Source organism: Hyla sarda, chromosome 3 (genome assembly GCF_029499605.1).
Source record: "Hyla sarda isolate aHylSar1 chromosome 3, aHylSar1.hap1, whole genome shotgun sequence".
NCBI classification, from domain to species: domain Eukaryota; kingdom Metazoa; phylum Chordata; class Amphibia; order Anura; family Hylidae; genus Hyla; species Hyla sarda.
This window is the reverse complement of record NC_079191.1, coordinates 351,436,842-351,457,339: the sequence shown is the minus strand read 5'-3', so window position 1 is coordinate 351,457,339 and position 20,498 is coordinate 351,436,842. Positions and strand designations below refer to the sequence as shown.

Sequence of the window (20,498 nt, the reverse complement as noted above, 5' to 3'; positions counted from 1 at the left end):
GGGTTGAAATTAGGGGTCTCGGCTTATACTCGGGTCGGCTTATACTCGAGTATATACGGTATATACATATACACACACACACACACACACACACACGCACTCATGGCTGTAAATGTTGGCATCCCTGAAATTTTTCTAGAAAATGAAGAATTTCTCACAGAAAAGGATTGCAGTAACACATGTTTTGCTATACACGTGTTTATTCCCTTTGTGTGTATTGGAACTAAACCAAAAAAGGGAGGAAGAAAAGCAAATTGGACATAATGTCACACCAAACTCCAAGATTATTGGCACCCTTTCAAAATTGTGGGAAAATAAGATTGTTTCAAGCATGTGATGCTCCTTTAAACTCACCTGGGGCAAGTAACAGGTGTGGGCAACATAACAATCACACCTGAAAGCAGATAAAAAGGAGAGAGGTTCACTTAGTCTTTGCATTGTGTGTCTGTGTGTGCCACATTAAGCATGCACAACAGAAAGAGGAGAAGAGAACTGTCTGAGGACTTCGAGAACCAAAATTGTAGAAAAATATCAACAATCTAAAGGTTACAAGTCCATCGCTAGAGATCTAGATTTGCCTTTGTCCACAGTGCGCAACATTATCAAGGTTTGCAACCCATGGTACTGTAGCTAATCTCCCTGGGCGTGGATGGAATCGAAAAATTGATGAAAGGTGTCAATGTAGGATAGTCCGGATAGTGGATAAGCAGCCCCAAACAAGTTCCAAAAATAATCAAGCTGTCCTGCAGGCTCAGGGAGCATCAGTGTCAGTGCAAACTATCCATTGACATTTAAATTAAATGAAATGCTGTGGCAGGAGACCCAGGAGGACCCCACTGCTGACACAGACATGAAACAGCAAGACTACATTTTGCCAAAATGAACTTGAGTAAACCAAAATACTTCTGGGAAAACATCTTGTGGACAGATGAGACCATAATAGAGTTTTTTGGTAAAGCACCTCATTCTACTGTTTACCGAAAACGGAATGAGGCCTACAAAGAAAAGAACACAGTACCTACAGTGAAATATGGTGAAGGTACAATGATGTTTTGGGGGTTGTTTTCCTGCCTCTGGCACTGGGTGCCTTGAATGTGTGCATCATGAAATCTGAGGATTACCAACGGATTTTGGGTCGCACTTTACAGCCCAGTGTCAGAAAGCTGGGTTTGTGTCTGAGATCTTGGTTCTTCCAGCAGGACAATGACCCCAAACATGCATCAAAAAGCACTAGAAATGGATGGCAACAAAGCGCTGGAGAGTTCTGAAGTGGCCAACAATTAGTCCAGATCTAAATCCCATTGAACATCTGTGGAGAGATCTTAAAATTGCTGTTGGGAAAAGGCATCCTTCCAATAAGAGAGACCTGGAGCAGTTTGTAAAGGAAGAGTGGTCCAACATTCCGGCTGAGAGGTGTAAGAAGCTTATTGATGGTTATAGGAAGCCACCGATTTCTGTTATTTTTTCCAAAGGGTGTGCAACCAAATATTATGGTTAAGGGTGACAATAATTTTGTCCAGCCCATTTTTGGAGTTTGATGTGACATTATGTCCAATTTGCTTTTTTTTTTCTCCCTTTTTTGGTTTAGTTCCAATACACACAAGAGGAATGATCATGTGTATAGCAAAACATGTTACTGCAATCCTTTTCTAGAAAAATATATATGTATAATATAAAATTTGAAACAGATGTGCAGCACCACTCCAAACTGTGGTTGGATGTTGTAGCTTTATAGCAAGCCCTCAGGCACCTGAAAGTTCGGGAAGATGCTACTCTACCCAAAAGGAAACTATATTATGTGTCATAAATTCTTATTCTCTACTGATTGATTACTTTAAAACACAAATTATAATTGTAACATTTTAGGGTATTTCAGCATAGAAAGCTTTATATATGTTTCTGGGGGCTGCTAATAATAAAAGAAATAAGTTACACTTACCTGCTCTAGGCACCTGAAGCTACTGGCAACTTCCTGTCACCTTTTGATCCCCACTGCACCACCCCATCCAAAGGATAGGGTATAAGATGCCTGATCGGGGGGGGGGGGGGGGGGGGGGGGGGGTTCCGCCGCTGGGGACTCCCATGATCTTGCACGCCGCACCCTTTTAAAATCAGTCCCCGGAGTGTGTTCGCTCCGGGTCTGATTACTGCCGATCACGGGGACGGAGCGTTGTGACGTCATGCAAACAAATTCAAGCAGAAACTGTCCAAAAACTCACAAGTTCAATGGATGCAAGAGTTGTGAAGCTGCTATCAATTAAGGGATCCTATGTTTAAAATGTAACGTGACCTGGTAAAATGTTGTTAAAAGTTTGAATGAAATAGCTTTTGACTTCAGTAAATATGCTGCAAACACAACTGACAATTTTCAGTTCTTTACAACCTAGAAGTGTTTTGAAACTTACTGTCCTAATAATTTGGAACAGTGCATTGTAAGTTTGTTTAAAAAAAATACTGTTATCATTAGGTTTGTTCAATAAAATTAGAATTGTACCCTTAAAGGAGTACTCCGGTGCACACTTTTTTCATGTTATCCCGTCCGGGCTGCAAAATAAAAGAAAACGCACTCTCTCTTACCTGCCAACGAGCCCCCAGAGCTCCGGTACAGGTGTTCAGTCCCCGGGCTGTATTCTTCTTACTTCCTGTTAGCCCGGCACGTCACACGGAGCTTCAGCCTATCACCGGCCGCAGCGATGTCCCGCCTCGGCCAGTGATAGGCTGAAGCTCCGTGTGACGTGCCGGGCTAACCGGAAGTAAGAAGAATACAGCCCGGGGACCGAACACCTGTACCGGAGTGTACCGGAGCTCCGGGGGCTCGTTGGCAGGTAAGAGAGAGTGCGTTTTCTTTTATTTTGCAGCCCAGACTGGATAACATGAAAAAAGTGTGCACCGGAGTACTCCTTTAATAGTTAACATGACAATCATGCTGACTGTTATTTACATCAATATTTAGCTAAATGAGAAATATAATTCGCATAATAATTTGGAACAGGGTGTATGTAGACATTTTTATACTGTACTTTACTGTGGATCTCCAACAAACCTGTGTTACGTGTGTTAGTTCTAGAAGCATAAAACCATTACAGAAACTCCTAACCTTAGGTACTGTGGAAAATATTGCATTGTGCTTTATAGATTTGTTCACATGTTATAAAAGGCCTGCTATATGTACAAGGGCCTGTGCACAGGATCTTCAGCCGTGGAAATTTCTGTGACACATACTGTATACAAAACATCCACTGATAAAGTGGGGATCTGTAGACTGATGCACTGCTATAGCAAAGGTCCTACACTTTTACCACAGCTATCAATAAAATGATTAACGATTCCTTATCCTAACTTGACCTTAGCAGTTTGTACAGTATTAGATGAGAAGATAATAGGAAAACCTTACATTACCGCTTTAACAAGCTAGATCAACACAGGATCATACTCAGATCAACAATACTCACCAGATTAAAAGGCCTCTAAATACAAAGAAGTTTCTATACTTAAAGGGGTACTCCAGCCCTAAGACATCTTATCCCCTATCCAAAGGATAGAAGAAAAGATGTCTGATCACGGGGGAACCACTGCTGGGGACCCCCGCTATCTCACATGCAGCACCCACCTCTGGGAGCTGCATGCAGCGCTGCAGCATCGGAGTCTGCCGGGTCATGACTATGGGGCCGGAGTATCGTATCGTCCGTAGTCGTGACCCGGCAGACTCCGAGGCTGCAGCGCTGCGTGCCCCAGCGGCGGGACCCCCATGATCAGATATCTTTGGATAGGGGATAAGATGTCTTAGTGCCAGAGTACCCCTTTAAGGGGGGGAATACAAAACTGTTTACTACATAGCTCACGAAGGCAATGTATAATGGTGGCCTTTGGATGTAGCATAGTCTGTGGGCCCTATGGCAGAATTTCCTCACTGAATTTATATCCATCTAAAAGCACAGGACATGTCCATTCTTGAAGCAGAAAATAATCCTCATGGAATTTCCACATGAAAATTCTGCTTCAATCTGCATGTGTGGTTTTTGCATAGAAAAGTAAAGGAAATTCATTGAAATTCTGCCGTGTGAATGGGCCCTTTGTGTTTTTGACTACTGCAACCAGAGTATTTATATTTTTTTCCTATTTTGTTGTTGCTGTGTGAGCTTTTGAAATTTAGTTTGAAGATTTTTCGGATACTTTTTAATGGCACCAAAAACACCTAAAAATACTGTATGCAGAACATGTAAAAATAAATAACTGATCTATTAATGGACCATAAAGTCTCTTACCAATACATGTATATATAGAATCAATTAAAAACAAGGAAGATGTCAAACACTAGAAGAAGAAAGATGGATGGATTCAATATAATGGACCATTATTCGCACAAGTGAATAATGAGCTAAATAAATATAATGGGAATACATAAACCTAAAGCAAAAGGCTAATTGTTTGAATTATATTGCACTATTTTTGTTTTGGCACTTGCATTTTATATAGTTAGCAATTGCTTTGGTGGGGTCTGTTAAGGTGGTACTCCCCTGGAAAACTTTTGTTTTAAATCAACTGGGGCCAGAAAGTTAAACAGATTTGTAAATTACTTCTATTTCAAAATATTAACCCTTCCAGTACATATCAGCTGTTGTATGCTCCACAGGAAGTTCTTTTCTTTTTGAATTTCCTGCTGTCCCCAGGGGGGTACTACTCACATATGTCACCCGCAAGCGCTGCCCTCCTCGTCCTCCTGTTTGTTGCGGCCGCCGGCGCTGAAACTCTATACCAGTGGTCTTCAACCTCCAGATGTTGCAAAACTACAACTCCCAGCAAGCCCGGACCGCCACTGGCTGTCCTTGCATGCTGGGAGTTGTAGTTTTGCAACATCTGGAGGTCCGCAGGTTGAAGATCACTGCTCTATACTGTATCTCTATACCTGGGCTGCAAAAGGTAAACAAAATAAACTTTAACTCACCTTCCCCGTCAGTCCGGACCAGCTTCCTGGAGATGGGATCGTCGGAGAGCCATCAGCCTATCACTGACCGCAGCGATGTTCCGCCTCGGACGGTGATAGGTTGAGCCTACTGTCATGTAAGGAGCCGGCTTCTTACATGACAGTGGGCTCAGCCTATCACCTGCCGAGGTGGAACATCGCTGTGGCCGGTGATAGGCTGACGGCTCTCCAACGTTCACGTCCCCAGGAAGTGCGTAAGGCGGAGGAGGAGGACAAAGAGGCAGCGCTTGCGGGTGACGAGAGTAGTATCCCGATGGGGGCAGCGCTGGGCTAATAATACATTTTTTTTGGCGGGGGAGAGGGGGGAATACCGTTATATACCGTGGAACCGCCATAAGTTATAAAAATACTGTGATACACATATTTGCCCATACCGCCCAGCCCTAATAATACCACTGCCCAACGTCTCAGGGCTTGAAAAGTGTGGCTTCATATTAATAACACCTTAAAAGTATAAACCGCTATTGCAGAACATATTTATAGGGTCCATTGCACATCGAGAATGAATTCACACATCCCAATAAACAAAGGCTATAATAAATGACACTGGATAGGCGAAAATTAGGTACTAGGTTTATTGAAGCTGAGTCCCACAAGCTTGAAGGTGGAGTTAACGTGCAAATCTTTAGTCAGAAATACAGTACTTTGGAATCACACAACAAATGCGGAAACAAACACATGGAATATAATGCTTCACACAAAGCTTGCTCATCATCTTCGGAGAGCATGGATATGACTTTCACATACTGATGCACCATTGTGGCACTGGAAAGTGTTTACTCTGTGTGGTCTGACACCTAAGACTAAGATTGCATGAGGGTTACTCCTTACTACACCGCTTTTATTACAGTACTTCAAACTCTGCCAGGGCTTTTCCCCAGTCACAAAAATAGTAGTCTACAGACCATTCTACTGCCAAGGATGCTCCATCCTATAGCATATGGGTCTCCTCTCTGATTTTATTGCCTACAATCTCGTCCTTTGTGAACAAGCTTATTTTAAACTAAGCCTCAGTCCAGATTCACCAGCAATTCACACGGTGTTTATACACTAAAATAGTAATAAAAACTAAAACAACTGTGATAAAACTCATAAAACAATGATACACCTGTAAAAGTGAAATGCAAGCGGGGAGGTGTGACATCTAGGATTCCCGTTTGATCATACAGGGCGGATATACTAGGTGTAAATGGGTGCCAATGGATAGTGGGCTACAGTGGTTTGTTCACAGAATTCTGCTGCTTACCATGAAGCGTGGCAGCAAACACAGACTGTTATTTAGAAACATGTCGGGAGACTATAATATACAGGCAAAGTCAATGCTTTCCATTGTGAATCTGCATGTATCCATTCATGTGGTCAATTCTACATATAAATAAATAAAATTAAAATGTTATAATATTGAGACTTAGAGTAGAACACAATCATTCAGCTTCCCCCAAAGACAAGACTATGCTCTTATGGGAGGGCGATTATAACTGGTGAACAAACACTAATCCTGAGCCAACCAAACTACCAGTGGAACGATGAGCACATGCATCTGCGTAGAGCTAATCCCTGGGTATGTTGGGTGGAGGAATCTTCACGGCTGATGGTTCTACCCCCCAGATTTCAGTAGCGTATTCACTAATCGTCCTGTCGCTAGAGAACTTGCCAGAGCAAGCAATATTTTTGATGACTTTCTTGGTCCATTCCCTGAGGTTCTGTAAAATATAGATAAATGTCAGTGGAAGGAACCATTGAATAGAAAGTGGCAAGTGACCACAGCCAGTTCTTATGTCTTACCATGTATAATTGGTCCACTTTTGCTTGGCATTTAATATAGGCCTCATAGTCTGCAAATACCTTGAACCTATGGAAAAAAATATATAAACATATAACACACTGGCCCAGATTTATCAAACTGTGTGAGAGAGAAAGTGGAGGGATTTCTCCACAGCAGCCAATCACAGCTCAGCTTTCACTTTACCTCAGCTCATTAGCTGAGCTGTGATTGGTTGCTGTGGGTAAATCCCTTCACTTTTTCTCTCACACAGTTTGATAAATCTGGGCCAAAGTGGAGGGATTTCTCCACAGCAGCCAATCACAGCTCAGCTTTCACTTTACCTCAGCTCATTAGCTGAGCTGTGATTGGTTGCTGTGAGAAAATCCCTTCACTTTTTCTCTCACACAGTTTGATAAATCTGGGCCAAAGTGGAGGGATTTCTCCACAGCAGCCAATCACAGCTCAGCTTTCACTTTACCTCAGCTCATTAGCTGAGCTGTGATTGGTTGCTGTGAGAAAATCCCTCCACTTTTTCTCTCACACAGTTTGATAAATCTGGGCCAAAGTGGAGGGATTTTCCCACAACAACCAATCACAGCTCAGCTTTCACTTTACCTCAGCTCATTAGCTGAGCTGTGATTAGTTGCTGTGGGAAATCCCTCCACTTTTTCTCTCACACAGTTTGATAAATCTGGGCCATTGTTTTTAAAATAATACATGCTCAGTGCAATACTGCATATAAGAAGTAGTTATTCACATTACAACGCGACTGAAATGCTCCTTGGAAAGTCAGATTCTTAACAGCAATTGCATATCTTGTGTTTGATCCAAGGCCTCAGTCAATACCAATCCCAGCTAGAATTCTCTCAATTTGGACTTGCAGTTGCACTGAAACGTACAAGTGGTCCCTCAAGTTACAATATTAATTGGTTCCAGGACGACCATTGTATGTTGAAACCATCATATGTTGAGACCATTACTCTATGGAAACCTGGTAATTGCTTCTAAAGCCACCAAAATGTAATCCGAAAAATAGAAAAAAGTGAGGCTTAAACAAAAATAAGTAGATAACTAATATATATAAAGCAAATCCTTATGTATAAAAGTAAGAAAGATCTGCTGGGAGCTGTAAATCACTGTCTATTTCAGTGTTTCCCAAAGAGGGTGCCTCCAGCTGTTGCAGAACTACAACTCCCAGCATGCCCGGACAGCCTTCGGCTGTCCGGGCATGCTGGGAGTTGTAGTTTTGCAACAGCTGGAGGCACCCTCTATGGGAAACACTGGTCTATGTAGAGGACAGAAGCTTCTTCAAGGTCCTGTACAGTACACATAATGTCCTAAAAAAAGTAAAATGGAGCCGCCCTCACCTGATGCCCAAAGGAGCAGCAAACCCTGGCACAGGTAAAGAGTACAGAACATGTAATACCTCCCTGTACTGTAGGGGGCACTACCAGACACCAGTCAGTGCATGCACTTTAGGAATACAAGGGGTTTTACCAGTGAATGCCCATTCTGATTGATCGGTTCTTCCAGCCCTTGACACATTTCGCAGATTGCATAGCATTGTATGTTGAGTTTGATTTCAAGTTACAATGGTCCAGAAAAGATCATTGTATGTTGAAACCATTGTAAGTTGAGGGATCACTTGTACTACCAAGTTACTAATGCAAAAATGTGGTTGTATGACGCTCAGCTGATCCCAGCCTCTATGGAGAGTTGGGGCCTCTTACCTGTCGTGGCACATCAGCATATTTACAACATCCTTAAACAAGTCTGGTTCCCGGGGAGAAAAGTGTCCATCTTTAATCTGGTTGATCGCTTCCCGAAGCTCCGGAATTCTATCATAGTACTCCTGAGCATTGTATCTAAACAAGACAGACGGGGGATTTATCATGTTGTGTTCAACTATTTATTTACAACAAAAAAGAGAAGTGATACAACTGTACTGTATGTGTATTTGTGCATATTTATGTATCTATGTAATGTGCACATTTGTGTGGGTGTTAGGTTAGGGTCACATATTTGGGCTCTGTTTGGGGCCTCAGCTCCCAGATCTATTCAGGAGGAATGAATAGAGCCAGTGGGTCCACTACATGACAAGACACCGAGGATCCTGAGAGACCCAATTGACTTTAAAGGTGTACTCCGCTGCTAAGCGTTTGGAACAAACTGTTCCGGACGCTGGAGCTGGCAGCTAGTGACATCATAGCCCCGCCCCCCATGATGTCACGCCCCACCTCCTCAATGCAAGCCCATAGACTTGCATTGAGGGGGCGGGGCCTCAGGACAGGAGGGGAGGGGGTTATGACATCACGAGCTCCCGACTCCACCGTTCGGAGCAGTTTGTTCCAAACGCTGAGCATCGGAGGACCCCTTTAATAGGTCCGTCGGGTTTCTGTCTGATGACCGTCATTTTGCAGGCTTCTAATAGGACAAAAATAAAATACTGCATAAAGCCTCTGATCCATTCATAGTACTAAGGCTATATGATGTGCATGTCTTTGTATCTGTATATCTATATATATCTATGTAATGTGTACAGTATGGAGGGAATTTATCAAGAGTGGTGTAGGTCAACGTCTTTTTTTTACCCCTTTAATTTGTGTAGTGTAAACTCTGTACGTGCACTAAATGCATTAAATGGCGCAGGGTATGTGATACATATGTTGCCGGTACAGATTGTTTACTTCAGTACTGTGTGATGCCGTCTCTGCGACTTTTTACCCTGTGCGCCCAAATGTGGAACTTTAAAAAAAAATAAAATGCCATTCACAGTAAGTTTTATAAAGCAGGTAAGAGCCAGTGTAGATTTGTAACAAATTGAGTGCTTTGTGACAAATTGTGCAATAAAGGTGTAAGTATTAAAGTGGTTGTAGAGTAAAAGACCCCTTATCCCCTATCCACAATTTCCTAAACGGAACCCCAGCTCTCTGAGAGGAGCACGTGCTGCAAACGGCATGTCCTCCATTCATTTTTTTATGCAAGCAGCAAAGAGACCCGAATGCTCTACTCGGGCATCTCTGGAGCTCCCACAGAAATGAATGGAACATATGCCGTTTACAGCCAGGGGTCCCGCCAGGGGTCCATTCACAAGATTGCAAGGGGTCCCAACTGACGGACCACAAGATCAGAGACTTATCCACTATGCAGTGGATAAGAGGATAAGTTGTCTTTCACTGGACAACCCCTTTAAAACACCAGAAAAATTCTGGACTTTTCTCTATGCTTACACACAACTTTTGGACCATTTTTTTAACCGTTAAACATCTGTACAACAGCTGTTTTACTGCTTACAAAATGGCCCCAAATGATTAGTTGTTTTATTTATTTATTTTTCAAATTAAGTTGGAACTCAATGGTAAAACTCTATTTGTGTATACATATAATAATTTTACGTCTGTAAATGTTACAGACGTAAAGGGGTACTCCGCCCCTAGCTCCAAAGGATAGGGGATAAGATGTCAGATCGCCGGGGTCCCGCCGCTGGGGACCCCCGCAATATAACAAGCTGCACCCACCTGTAACTGTTTCCAGAAACGCTGGAGGCTCTCAGGCTAATTCCTCCCGACCACGGGGACGGAAGATCGTGACGTCACGACTCCGCCCCCCGTGTGACGTCATGCCCCGCCCCTCAATGCAAGGCTATGGGAGGGGGCGTGACAGCCGTCACACCCCCTCCCATAGACTTGCATTGTGGGGGCGGGGGCGTGACGTCACAAACTTCCGTCCCCGTGGTCGGGAGGAATTAGCCTGAGAGCCTCCAGCGTTTCTGGAAACAGTTACAGGTGGGTGCAGCTTGCTATATTGCGGGGGTCCCCAGCGGCGGGGCCCCGGTGATCTGACATTTTATCCCTTATACTTTGGATAGGGGATAAGATGTCTAGGGGCGGAGTACCCCTTTAAATTAAGTGTACCTCCGGTTTTATAAAACTTGTGACATTATGTGATCGGTGGGGATGTGACTGCTTAGACCCTCACCAACCACTAGAACAGGACAGAAACACTGGACTAATTTTCCTGTCCCTTCTTTCTGCTCTCCTCTCCTTATGAAGCCGAGCACACGTAGTATGAACACCACGACAATCCATAAGCATCTTTAAGAGACTGTGGTGTTGTTCATAACAAGTAAATGGTCAAAAATATGTCCTGAATTTAAATAAATGATTTGATGAAAGGGAGGGGAGGGGGTAATGCTTCAGCAGTACAAGGCCTTGAATTTCTAATGGTGGCCCTGATAACACATGACCGTGTGCGTCTATGCAGAGGCCTCTTCTCGTGATCGCACTTCAGCCCTAGATTTGTGCTGGACTACATCTGTTCTGTTCATTGGTAGACTGTAGTTTTTAACTACAGTTAAAGGGATATTCTTAAGATCAAAAATAAGCGGATAGGTGGGGTTCAGCACCATAGTGAATGAATGGATCACTGGCCACGCAGGTGCACAGCTGCTCCATTCACATGGTGGACATTTCTCCAGTATTCTGGGGACAGGTGGGTATCTCAGCCGTTGAACGCCCACAATCCACCATTTGTCCCCTATTCATACTGCAGTATGAACTGAATACAGTCACAATGCTATTAGACCTGGTGTCTTATATAACTGACATACAAGCTATAGCTGGAATACAAACCCTTTCTTGTCCAGAGCTTCTACATCCTCCACCCTCATGCCAAATATAAATAGGTTATCCTGTCCAGCCTCCTCTGCCATCTCCACATTGGCTCCATCCATTGTACCAATGGTAAGTGCTCCGTTCAGCATGAACTTCATATTCCCAGTGCCGGAAGCCTCAGTGCCTGCTGTAGAGATCTGCTGAGACAGGTCTGAGGCAGGAATCACTAGGGAAAAATAAAAATAAACAAAATGTACTTTTTATTTTAAATGACCCCCACAGTCACTTCACCTCAGAAGTCCTTCTACATGAGCCCATTCTTTCCGCAGAGCGTTTTTTTTCTTTTACATATCTGACTAGGGAGAGGGTGATAAAAAAAAAACAACAACCCACACTCACCTTCCTCGCTCAGGTGGGTTCAGGGAAGTGACATCACATGCCCGCTTATCGTACACTGCTGCAGCCGCTGATTACGTGTAATGGTAAGTCACCAAACTCAAAAGCACCGCACAGTAGGAATTGATGCTCTTAGATGGTGGTGGCAAGGAAGGTAAATGTGGATCCTTTTTTTAATCACCCCCTCCTTGATCAAATATATAAATAAAAAAAATGCTCTGCCCGGCCAAGCCCTTTAACTCCTTTCTTTCTTTATCTACCCCAAACCCTTCTTTATTGTCTTTTTTTTCTTACTTCTTTTCTTAAGCCCTTTTCCCTTTACTTGTCTCTGTGCAGAAATTGACCTGCAGTATAGATTTAAACTCTGCATTATATCACTTCGAGTTGCAGGTCTGTTGCAGACTTTGCCCATTGACTTTAATGGGGAAGTCAAAATCCACACCAATCATAAATCTGCATAAATAAAATAATATATAAATAAATACATAAAATCTGCACTTTAAGTGTACCTGTGGTTAACAAAAACTTTTGATATAATATAGATAATACTATTATATGTATATCTGTAATATATTTTGATTACAATTTTTAATATTTTTGGGTGAAAAAATGCTGTCCCTGTAGCTATTGCCTGTGTGTCTCTATGAGGAGACCAAATACAGAAAGTGAGGGCGGGACAAGCAGGGCTCTGTACAGGCTCCTGGGTTATCAATCATCTTGTTGCGTGAGCCAGGAGAATGTCACAGAGCCTCAGTGCGCAGAGCCCCGCTTGTCCTCGGTGCGCAGAGCCCCGCTTGTCCTCGGTGCGCAGAGCACTGCTTTTGTTAACGACAGGTACACTTTAAAGGGGTACTGCAGCCAAACTTAACTTATCCCCTATCCACAAGATCGGGGATGAGTAGCTGATTGCGAGGGGTCTGACCTCTGGGCCTCCAGAACCGGACCCGGCTTTGAGTGAGGAGCGCATGTGGTAGATGGCACACGCTCCATTGATTTCTTTGGGACGTCCGAATAGACCTATGTTCAGCACTCCGGCATCATCGGCGCTCCCAAAGAAACGAATAGAGCGCATGTCGTCTAGGAGTAGACAACCCACGCTCCTCACTGAGCAAGACTGTATCCCATTCCAGACATCTGTCTTGTCTGCGATCAAGCAAACCAGAGCAGAAGATGACCAATAATACTGATCAGTGCTATGTCCTATGCATAGCACTGAACAGTATTAGCAATCCAATGATGGTCCCTTTAATAGTCCCTATGGGGACTATTTAAGTGTAAAAATAAAAAATTTTGAAAAAACCCTCCCCTAATAAAAACGTAAATTGTCCCATTTCACCCCCAAAAAGTGTAAAACATTTTTTTTTATATACATATTTGGTATCACCATGTGCGTAAATACCCGAACTATTAAAATATAATGTTAATAATACCGTACGGTGAACAGGGGAAAAGTCCAAAATTGCTGCTTTTTTATAACATTTTATTCCCCCCAAAAAATTGATAAAAAATGTATTAAAAGGGAAACTCCGGTACTGATCCTTGGGGGTCTGAATACTGGGACCCCCCGGAATCTCCAGCCCGGCACCCTGGTGTTCTGAAGACTTGTGTTCAGAACACCAGATATCCTTGTGCTTGGAGCAGCAGTGGTCGACAAACCCCCTATCTGCATGGTCTATGGGAGAGCCAGAGGTACACGCGATGTACTACTGTATCTTGGCTCTCCAATAGACAGTACAGGGAAAGAGCACGACCAGTTGTCCCTTGTAATGCCATCACTCACTTTACCATAAAACGTATGGTGCAACCCAAAAAAATATTTGTGTGGGGAAATTAAATAGAAAACCACAATTTTGCTAATTTTGGAAGGTTTCCTTTTCACGCCGTACAATTTACGGTAAAAATGACGTGTTCTTTATTCTTTGGGTCAATACGATTAAAATGATACCCATGATAACATACTTTTCTATTACTGTTGCGCTTAAAAAAAAAACAAATTTTTTTGAAGACCTATAACCTTTTCATTTTTCCGTATAAGCGGCGGTATGAGGGCTCATTTTTTTGCGCCGTGATCTGTACTTTTTATTGATACCATATTTGCTTATATGAAACTTGTAAAAAAAAAATTATTAAAATTTTTTGGGGGAATAAAATGTTATAAAAAAGCAGCAATTTTGGACTTTTTTTTTTTTTTTTGATACGTTAACGCCGTTCACCATACGTTATCATTAATATTATATTTTAATAGTTCGGATATTTACGCACGCGGCGATACCAAATATATACAAAACAAATTTTTTTTTACACTTTTTGGGAGTGAAATGGGGTCTTTCACATTTTTTTTACTTTTATTTTTACACTTTTTATGTCCCCATAGGGGACTATTTATAGCAATCATTTGATTGCTAATACTGTTCAGTGCTATGCATAGGACACAGCACTGATCAGTATTATCGGTCATCTTCTGATCTGGTCTGCTCGATCTAAGACCAGAGCAGAAGACCCGTGGAAGGCAGCAGAGGCAGGTGAGGGGACCTCCGGCTGCCTTTCTGGATGATCCGATTACCGCGGCAGCGCTGCGGGGGGCGATCATCCATTTTATTGACCGCAATGCTGCAGATGCCGTGATCTGTATTGATCACAGCATCTGAGGGGTCAATGGTGGACATATACACGATCACGGATGTTGGCCATTACCGGTGGGTCCCTGGCTGCTATCAGCAGCTGGGACCTGTCGCGCATGACCCGGGCGGTTATGTATAGGACGTAAATGTACGTCCTGATATGCTAAGTACCAGCTCATCAGGACGTACATTTACGTCCTGCGTCGTTAGGGGTTAAGTAACACCTACCTTTCTCTGCCAGAGACACTCTGTAGTTCTCCAGGTATATCACTTTTAGTCTGTCTCCAACCACTGGATCATTGTTCACAACGTTTGCAACAGATGTAATTAACTTTATAATCATTTTCGCCATATGGTAACCAGGAGCTGCCTGTAAAATAGAGAGAAATTCATTTTCAGACATATCACAAGTTCAGGAAAGAGAAGTCCCTAAAAGTCATGACCATAAATGCTCTATTTAGTCATCTTATATCTGGAAATGAAATCTAATTGTCATTACTGACAAAGAAACTATGGTACTATTTGCTTCTTTGCAGTGATGTTTAAACATAAGCAGTGACATAATACAACTAACCAAACGTATAAACTAATAATATTCGTTAATTAGTTAACACAGATTATTTCTTATAGATTTATAGATGAGATTTATTATACAGTACCTTTCCCCCGATCATAACTGTCCTTGGCACGAATGTTTTGGATGGATCTTTTTTGATTCCTGGAAAATTATCAGTGTGTTACGAAAAGCACGTAATATAAAGGCATCAAACTGCTCTGGTGATGACATATACAACATATATTCCTCTGCTGATTGTCTTTTATTTTCTAATAAATATTTTACTGTAGTCTTTCCCAGGCATGCATCTTGGATAGCTACAACTGTGCCATTATATTATATAATAACTATAGCTTCGCTCCCTATGAAGATACTGGGGTTCCACCAGAGGGATCCAATCCTGGGGTGACCTGTAGTCTATTCTGTCCACAAAAGCTGATAATTTACTGATTTACTTTTAAATTAAACTGTATATTTATCAGATTGGGGCGTGCTTAAATCCATGCAAGTGCTGCAGAAACATCCATATTCAGATGAATGGAACAAGAACAGATTTTCAGTTGCAGAAATTTCCGGAACAAATAATCATGTGTGACTATACCCTATACATGAACTGTCACCTACATACAGTGAGGACATCCACTTTCTAGGTTAAAAGTACTTCTACTCCTGCAGTCATGTACAGTAAAATCTCCCTTAGCGGACACCTCCCAATAGGAGACACATCCCAATAGTGGACAGTTTTTAATTCCCCGGCAGAGTCCCATAAGACAATTTATTTGCAGCCTCCGAATAGGGGACATTCTCAATAGGGGATGCGGACACACCCAATAGTGGACCAAGCACCCAATGGGAGACAAAACACTCCCAATGGGGAACAATAAAGCTTATGTGCCGATCCTATCGTGTACACAGGGCCTCCATCAGGGGGGAACAGCCAGTATCCCAGTATGGGGCCCTGGCCCCTGCTGCACCCCCCTGCAGCAGCCTTAGCACAGAAGCAGAAGACTGGTGTTTAAACAGTGCTCTCCTGCTTCTGTACATCTGCCAGCCACATCATTTGCCCCCCCTGATCCACCTATGCCACTTTATTCCACCTGTGTCAAATCATCCCCTCTTTATTACCCCCTGTGCCACATATTTCCCCTTGATTCCCCCTGTGCTATTTAATTTTCCCTTTATTACCCTTTGTGCAAATTAATCACCTCCTCTTTACCACCCCCTGTGCCAACTCTTTCCCCCCCTTTATCCCACCGATTCCATTTCATCTCTCTTTATCCCCCTGTGCTACTTAACTCCCCCTATTCCAAATCACCCCCCCCCCCCTCCACCCCCCTCATGCCACATCACTTTTCCCCTTGCCTCCTCCCCCTGCTATTCTTCTTACCTGGCCAGCAGGCTCAGGGGCTCTCAGCGGGTTTGACGTTCTCCTGACTTCCTCTGCGCTGCACTCACTGAGAGGCTGTATCCTGATCTCACTTGTAAGTGCCCACAGCCACTGTTGCTGCTCTCAGTAAGTGCAGCGCAGAGGACGTCAGGAGAACGTCAAACCTGCTGAGAGCCCTTGCACCTGAGCCTGCTGGCAAGGTAAGAAGAACAACAGGGGGGAGGAGGAAATGGGAACAGTTATGTGGCACAAGGGGTGACGGGGGTGGGGTGGGGATGATTTGGAACAGGTGGAATAAAGTGGCACGGGTGGGGGATAAAGAGGGAATGAAGTGTCACAAGGGGAAGAAATGGCACGGTGTGGTAAAGAGGGGGTGATGAATTGGCACAGAGGGTAATAAAGGGGGAATGAAATGGCACAGGAAATGATGTGGCACAGGGGGTAAGGGGGGATGATTTGACTCAAGGCACAGGGGGAATAAAGTGGCACAGGGTATAAAGGAGGGATGAAATGATACAGGGGGTTGATAAGGGATGATTAAACGGCACTGGGAGATTCTACTGTAATATTGCTTTTTATTATGTTTTCAGATAATTACACTCAAGAGTGAGGACAGTACAGTATTCCATCATTTAGCAAGATTTTTGAGCCTTTTATCCAAATAGGGGACATCTCTCAATAGTGGACACTGTTTTATTCCCCGTGAGTGTCCACTATTGGGAGATTCTACTGTATTACTTTACTACCTCAGCTCTCTACAGACAGTAAGGGTCCATGGACACTATGGAATTTTCACAAGATTCTAGGTGCAGCAGGTGCCAGCTGAATTGGCGCTAAAGTCCACAAAGACATTAAGTGCTGTCCTCACTGACGGCAATGCAAGTTCATACTTTCGGCGGAGTCCAGAATTTGTGTGGCGGAAATTCTGTGGCGTGCCCAAAGCAGCAAAATCCCATTGAAAACTCTGAATAATTTAGAGTTGAATTTCCGTAGTGTGTATGGGCCCATAGAGAAGAAAAAAGAGGAGACAGAGAAAAGAGACCAAAGGACCTTTTACACAGGCAGATTATGGGCTGAATGAGAGTTCCTATGAACACTCCTTCACAATAATCAGCCCGCGTAAAAGGGCAAGTGATCAGAACAAATGGTTCTTTTTAATCAAGACTAATTATAATTTATTTTTTATATTAGATGCACTGAGCAAACAATGTTGGTAACACAAGTGGCTTCATGAGAGATTCTACTGTATTTGCCAGGAAGTAAGGGTGGGTTTTGAAGAGTACCTGTCACCAAACTAAACTTTTAATATATTGTTCCTAATGTAATTATAAGACACTTTGCTATTTACTTGCTGTTAATTTATAAGTTTTTAATGTGATTGAAAAAATGGCCACTAGGTGGCTCTGTTCTGTTCCCGCTCGCAAGTCAAACAGTAAGTTTGGTCTCCTCCCGGCCTTGCAGGAGACCAAACTCAGGAAGTGCGTGTGGGGCATGGGAGGCACAGCTCTCGCAGGCTTCAGTGATGTCACGCTTGCTGGGGAACGCCCACTTTCTCCTGCCGGAGCTCACACAATGTGAGCAAGGGGAAAGATATGATACAGAGCTTTTTAAAGCTGGGAATTTTTTTAAAGGCAGGAGGGGTATTAGGAGTAGTTATGGAATATAATCTGAGTTAGTTTAGAAAATATGGTTTGATGACAGGTACTCTTTAATATATTAATCATGGAAGAATAGATTACATACTAGCCATTCTTCTTGGTAAAAGCTTAGCAACAATGTGGCAAAAAAACATTGGGGAAGATTTATCAGAACCCATGAAAAGGAAAAGTGGAGAAGTTGCCCATAGCAGCCAATCAGATTCCGTCTTTAATTTTTAAAATGGTCTTTAAAAAATAGAAGCAATCTGATTGGTTGCTATGGACAACTGGCCAACTTTTCCTCAGCACAGGTTTTGATAAATCTCCCCCAATGTGTTCTGCGACAGTCGGGTACTTACTGTTGTACAGAGTGATGATGTGTAAACAATTTAGGATCTGCCTTTTGTATTCATGGATTCTCTTTACTTGGACGTCAAACATGGATGAAGGGTTAATTTTCACTTTGTATTCGTTTTCTAGGTAGGTGGCAAACTTCAGCTTGTTTTCCTGAAAATTTTTAAAAATAACAATAACATTTATTAGTGGACCCTTAACCCCTTAAGGACTGAGCCCTTTTTCACCTTAAGGACTCGGCCATTTTTTGCAAATCTGACCACTGTCACTTTAAACATTAATAACTCTGGAATGCTTTTAGTTATCATTCTGATTCCGAGATTGTTTTTTCGTGACATATTCTACTTTAACGTAGTGGTAACATTTTTTGGTAACTTGCATCCTTTCTTGGTGAAAAATCCCAAAATTTTATGAAAAAATTGAAAATTTTGCATTTTTCTAACTTTGAAGCTCTCTGCTTGTAAGGAAAATGGATATTCAAAATAATTTTTTTTTTAATTCACATATACAATATGTCTACTTTATATTTGCATCATAAAATTGATGAGTTTTTACTTTTGGAAGACACCAGAGGGCTTCAAAGTTCAGCAGCAATTTTCCAATTTTTCACAAAATTTTGAAACTCGCTTTTTTTCAGGGACCAGTTCAGGTTTGAAGTGGATTTGAAGGGTCTTCATATTAGAAATACCCCATAAATGACCCCATTATAAAAACTGCACCCCCCAAAGTATTCAAAATGACATTCAGTAAGTGTTTTAACCCTTTACGGGTTTCACAGGAATAGCAGCAAAGTGAAGGAGAAAATTCACAATCTTCATTTTTTACACTCGCATGTTCTTGTAGACCCAATTTTTGAATTTTTGCAAGGGGTAAAAAGGAGAAAATTTTTACTTGTATTTGAAACCCAATTTCTCTGGAGTAAGCACATACCTCATATGTCTATGTTGATTGTTCAGCGGGCACAGTAGAGGGCTCAGAAGGGAAGGAGCGTCAAATGGTTTTTGGGGGGCATGTCACCTTTAGGAGGCCCCTATGGTGCCAGAACAGCAAAAAAAACCACATGGCATACCATTTTGGAAACTAGACCCCTCGGGGAACATAACAAGGGGTAATGTGAACCTTAATACCCCACAGGTGATTCACGACTTTTGCATATGTAAAAAAAAAAAAAAATTTTTTTACCTAAAATGCTTGGTTTCCCTAAAGTTTTACATTTTTAAAAAGGGTAATAGCAGAAAATACCCCCCAAAATTTGAAGCCCAATTTCTCCCGATTCAGAAAACACCCCATATGGGGGTGAAAAGTGCTCTGCTGGCGCACTACAGGTCTCAGAAGAGAAGGAGTCACATTTGGCTTTTTTGAAGGAAATTTTGCTCTGGGGGCATGCCGCATTTAGGAAGCCCCTATGGTGCCAGGACCGCAAAAAAAAAACACATGGCATACCATTTTGGAAACTAGAGCCCTCGGGGAATGTAGCAAGGGGTTAAGTGAACCTTAACCCCTTGGGGACGGAGCCCATTATGACCCTAAGGACGGGAGCATTTTTTGCAAATCTGACCACTGTCACTTTAAGCATTAATAACTCTGGAATGCTTTTACTTATAAATTTGATTCCGAGATTGTTTTTTCATGACATATTCTACTTTATGTTAGTGGTAAATTTTCGGCGATACTTGCATCCTTTCTAGGTGAAAAATGCAAAAATTTCATGAAAAATTTGAAAATGTTGCTTTTTTCTAACTTTGAAGCTCTCTACTTATAAGGAATATGGATATTCCAAATAAATTATATATTGATTCACATATACAATATGTCTACTTTATGTTTGCATCATAAAATTGATGAGTTTTTACTTTTGGAAGACATCAGGGGGCTTCAAAGTTCAGCATCAATTTTCCAATTTTTCGCAAAATTTTCAAAATCGGAATTTTTCAGGGACCAGTTCAGGTTTGAAGTGGATTTGAAGGGTCTTCTGGTTAGAAATACCCCATAAATGACCCCATTATAAAAACTGCACCCCTCAAAGTATTCAAAATGACATTCAGTAAGTGTGTTAACCCTTTAGGTGTTTCACAGGAATAGCAGCAAAGTGAAGGAGAAAATTCAAAATCTTCATTTTTTACACTCGCATGTTCTTGTAGACCCAGTTTTTGAATTTTTACAAAGGGTAAAAGGAAAAAAATCC

The 20,498-nt window shown here is 42.2% G+C and overlaps 1 protein-coding gene across 1 annotated transcript in view; it reads right to left on the bottom strand.

Moving 5' to 3' along the window:
• Nucleotides 1–5,545: 5,545 nt before the first annotated feature.
• Nucleotides 5,546–20,498, bottom strand: part of PYGB (glycogen phosphorylase B) — a 122,956-nt gene continuing 108,003 nt past the window's right edge. The window contains exons 14-20 of the mRNA XM_056567547.1: nucleotides 18,319–18,466; nucleotides 15,039–15,097; nucleotides 14,608–14,749; nucleotides 11,381–11,588; nucleotides 8,480–8,614; nucleotides 6,770–6,836; nucleotides 5,546–6,687 (exon numbers count right to left, since the gene is read on the bottom strand). Coding sequence (XP_056423522.1) covers nucleotides 6,535–6,687; nucleotides 6,770–6,836; nucleotides 8,480–8,614; nucleotides 11,381–11,588; nucleotides 14,608–14,749; nucleotides 15,039–15,097; nucleotides 18,319–18,466 — 912 coding nt within the window. The 3' untranslated portion in view covers nucleotides 5,546–6,534. The remainder of the gene's footprint in view (nucleotides 6,688–6,769; nucleotides 6,837–8,479; nucleotides 8,615–11,380; nucleotides 11,589–14,607; nucleotides 14,750–15,038; nucleotides 15,098–18,318; nucleotides 18,467–20,498) is intronic.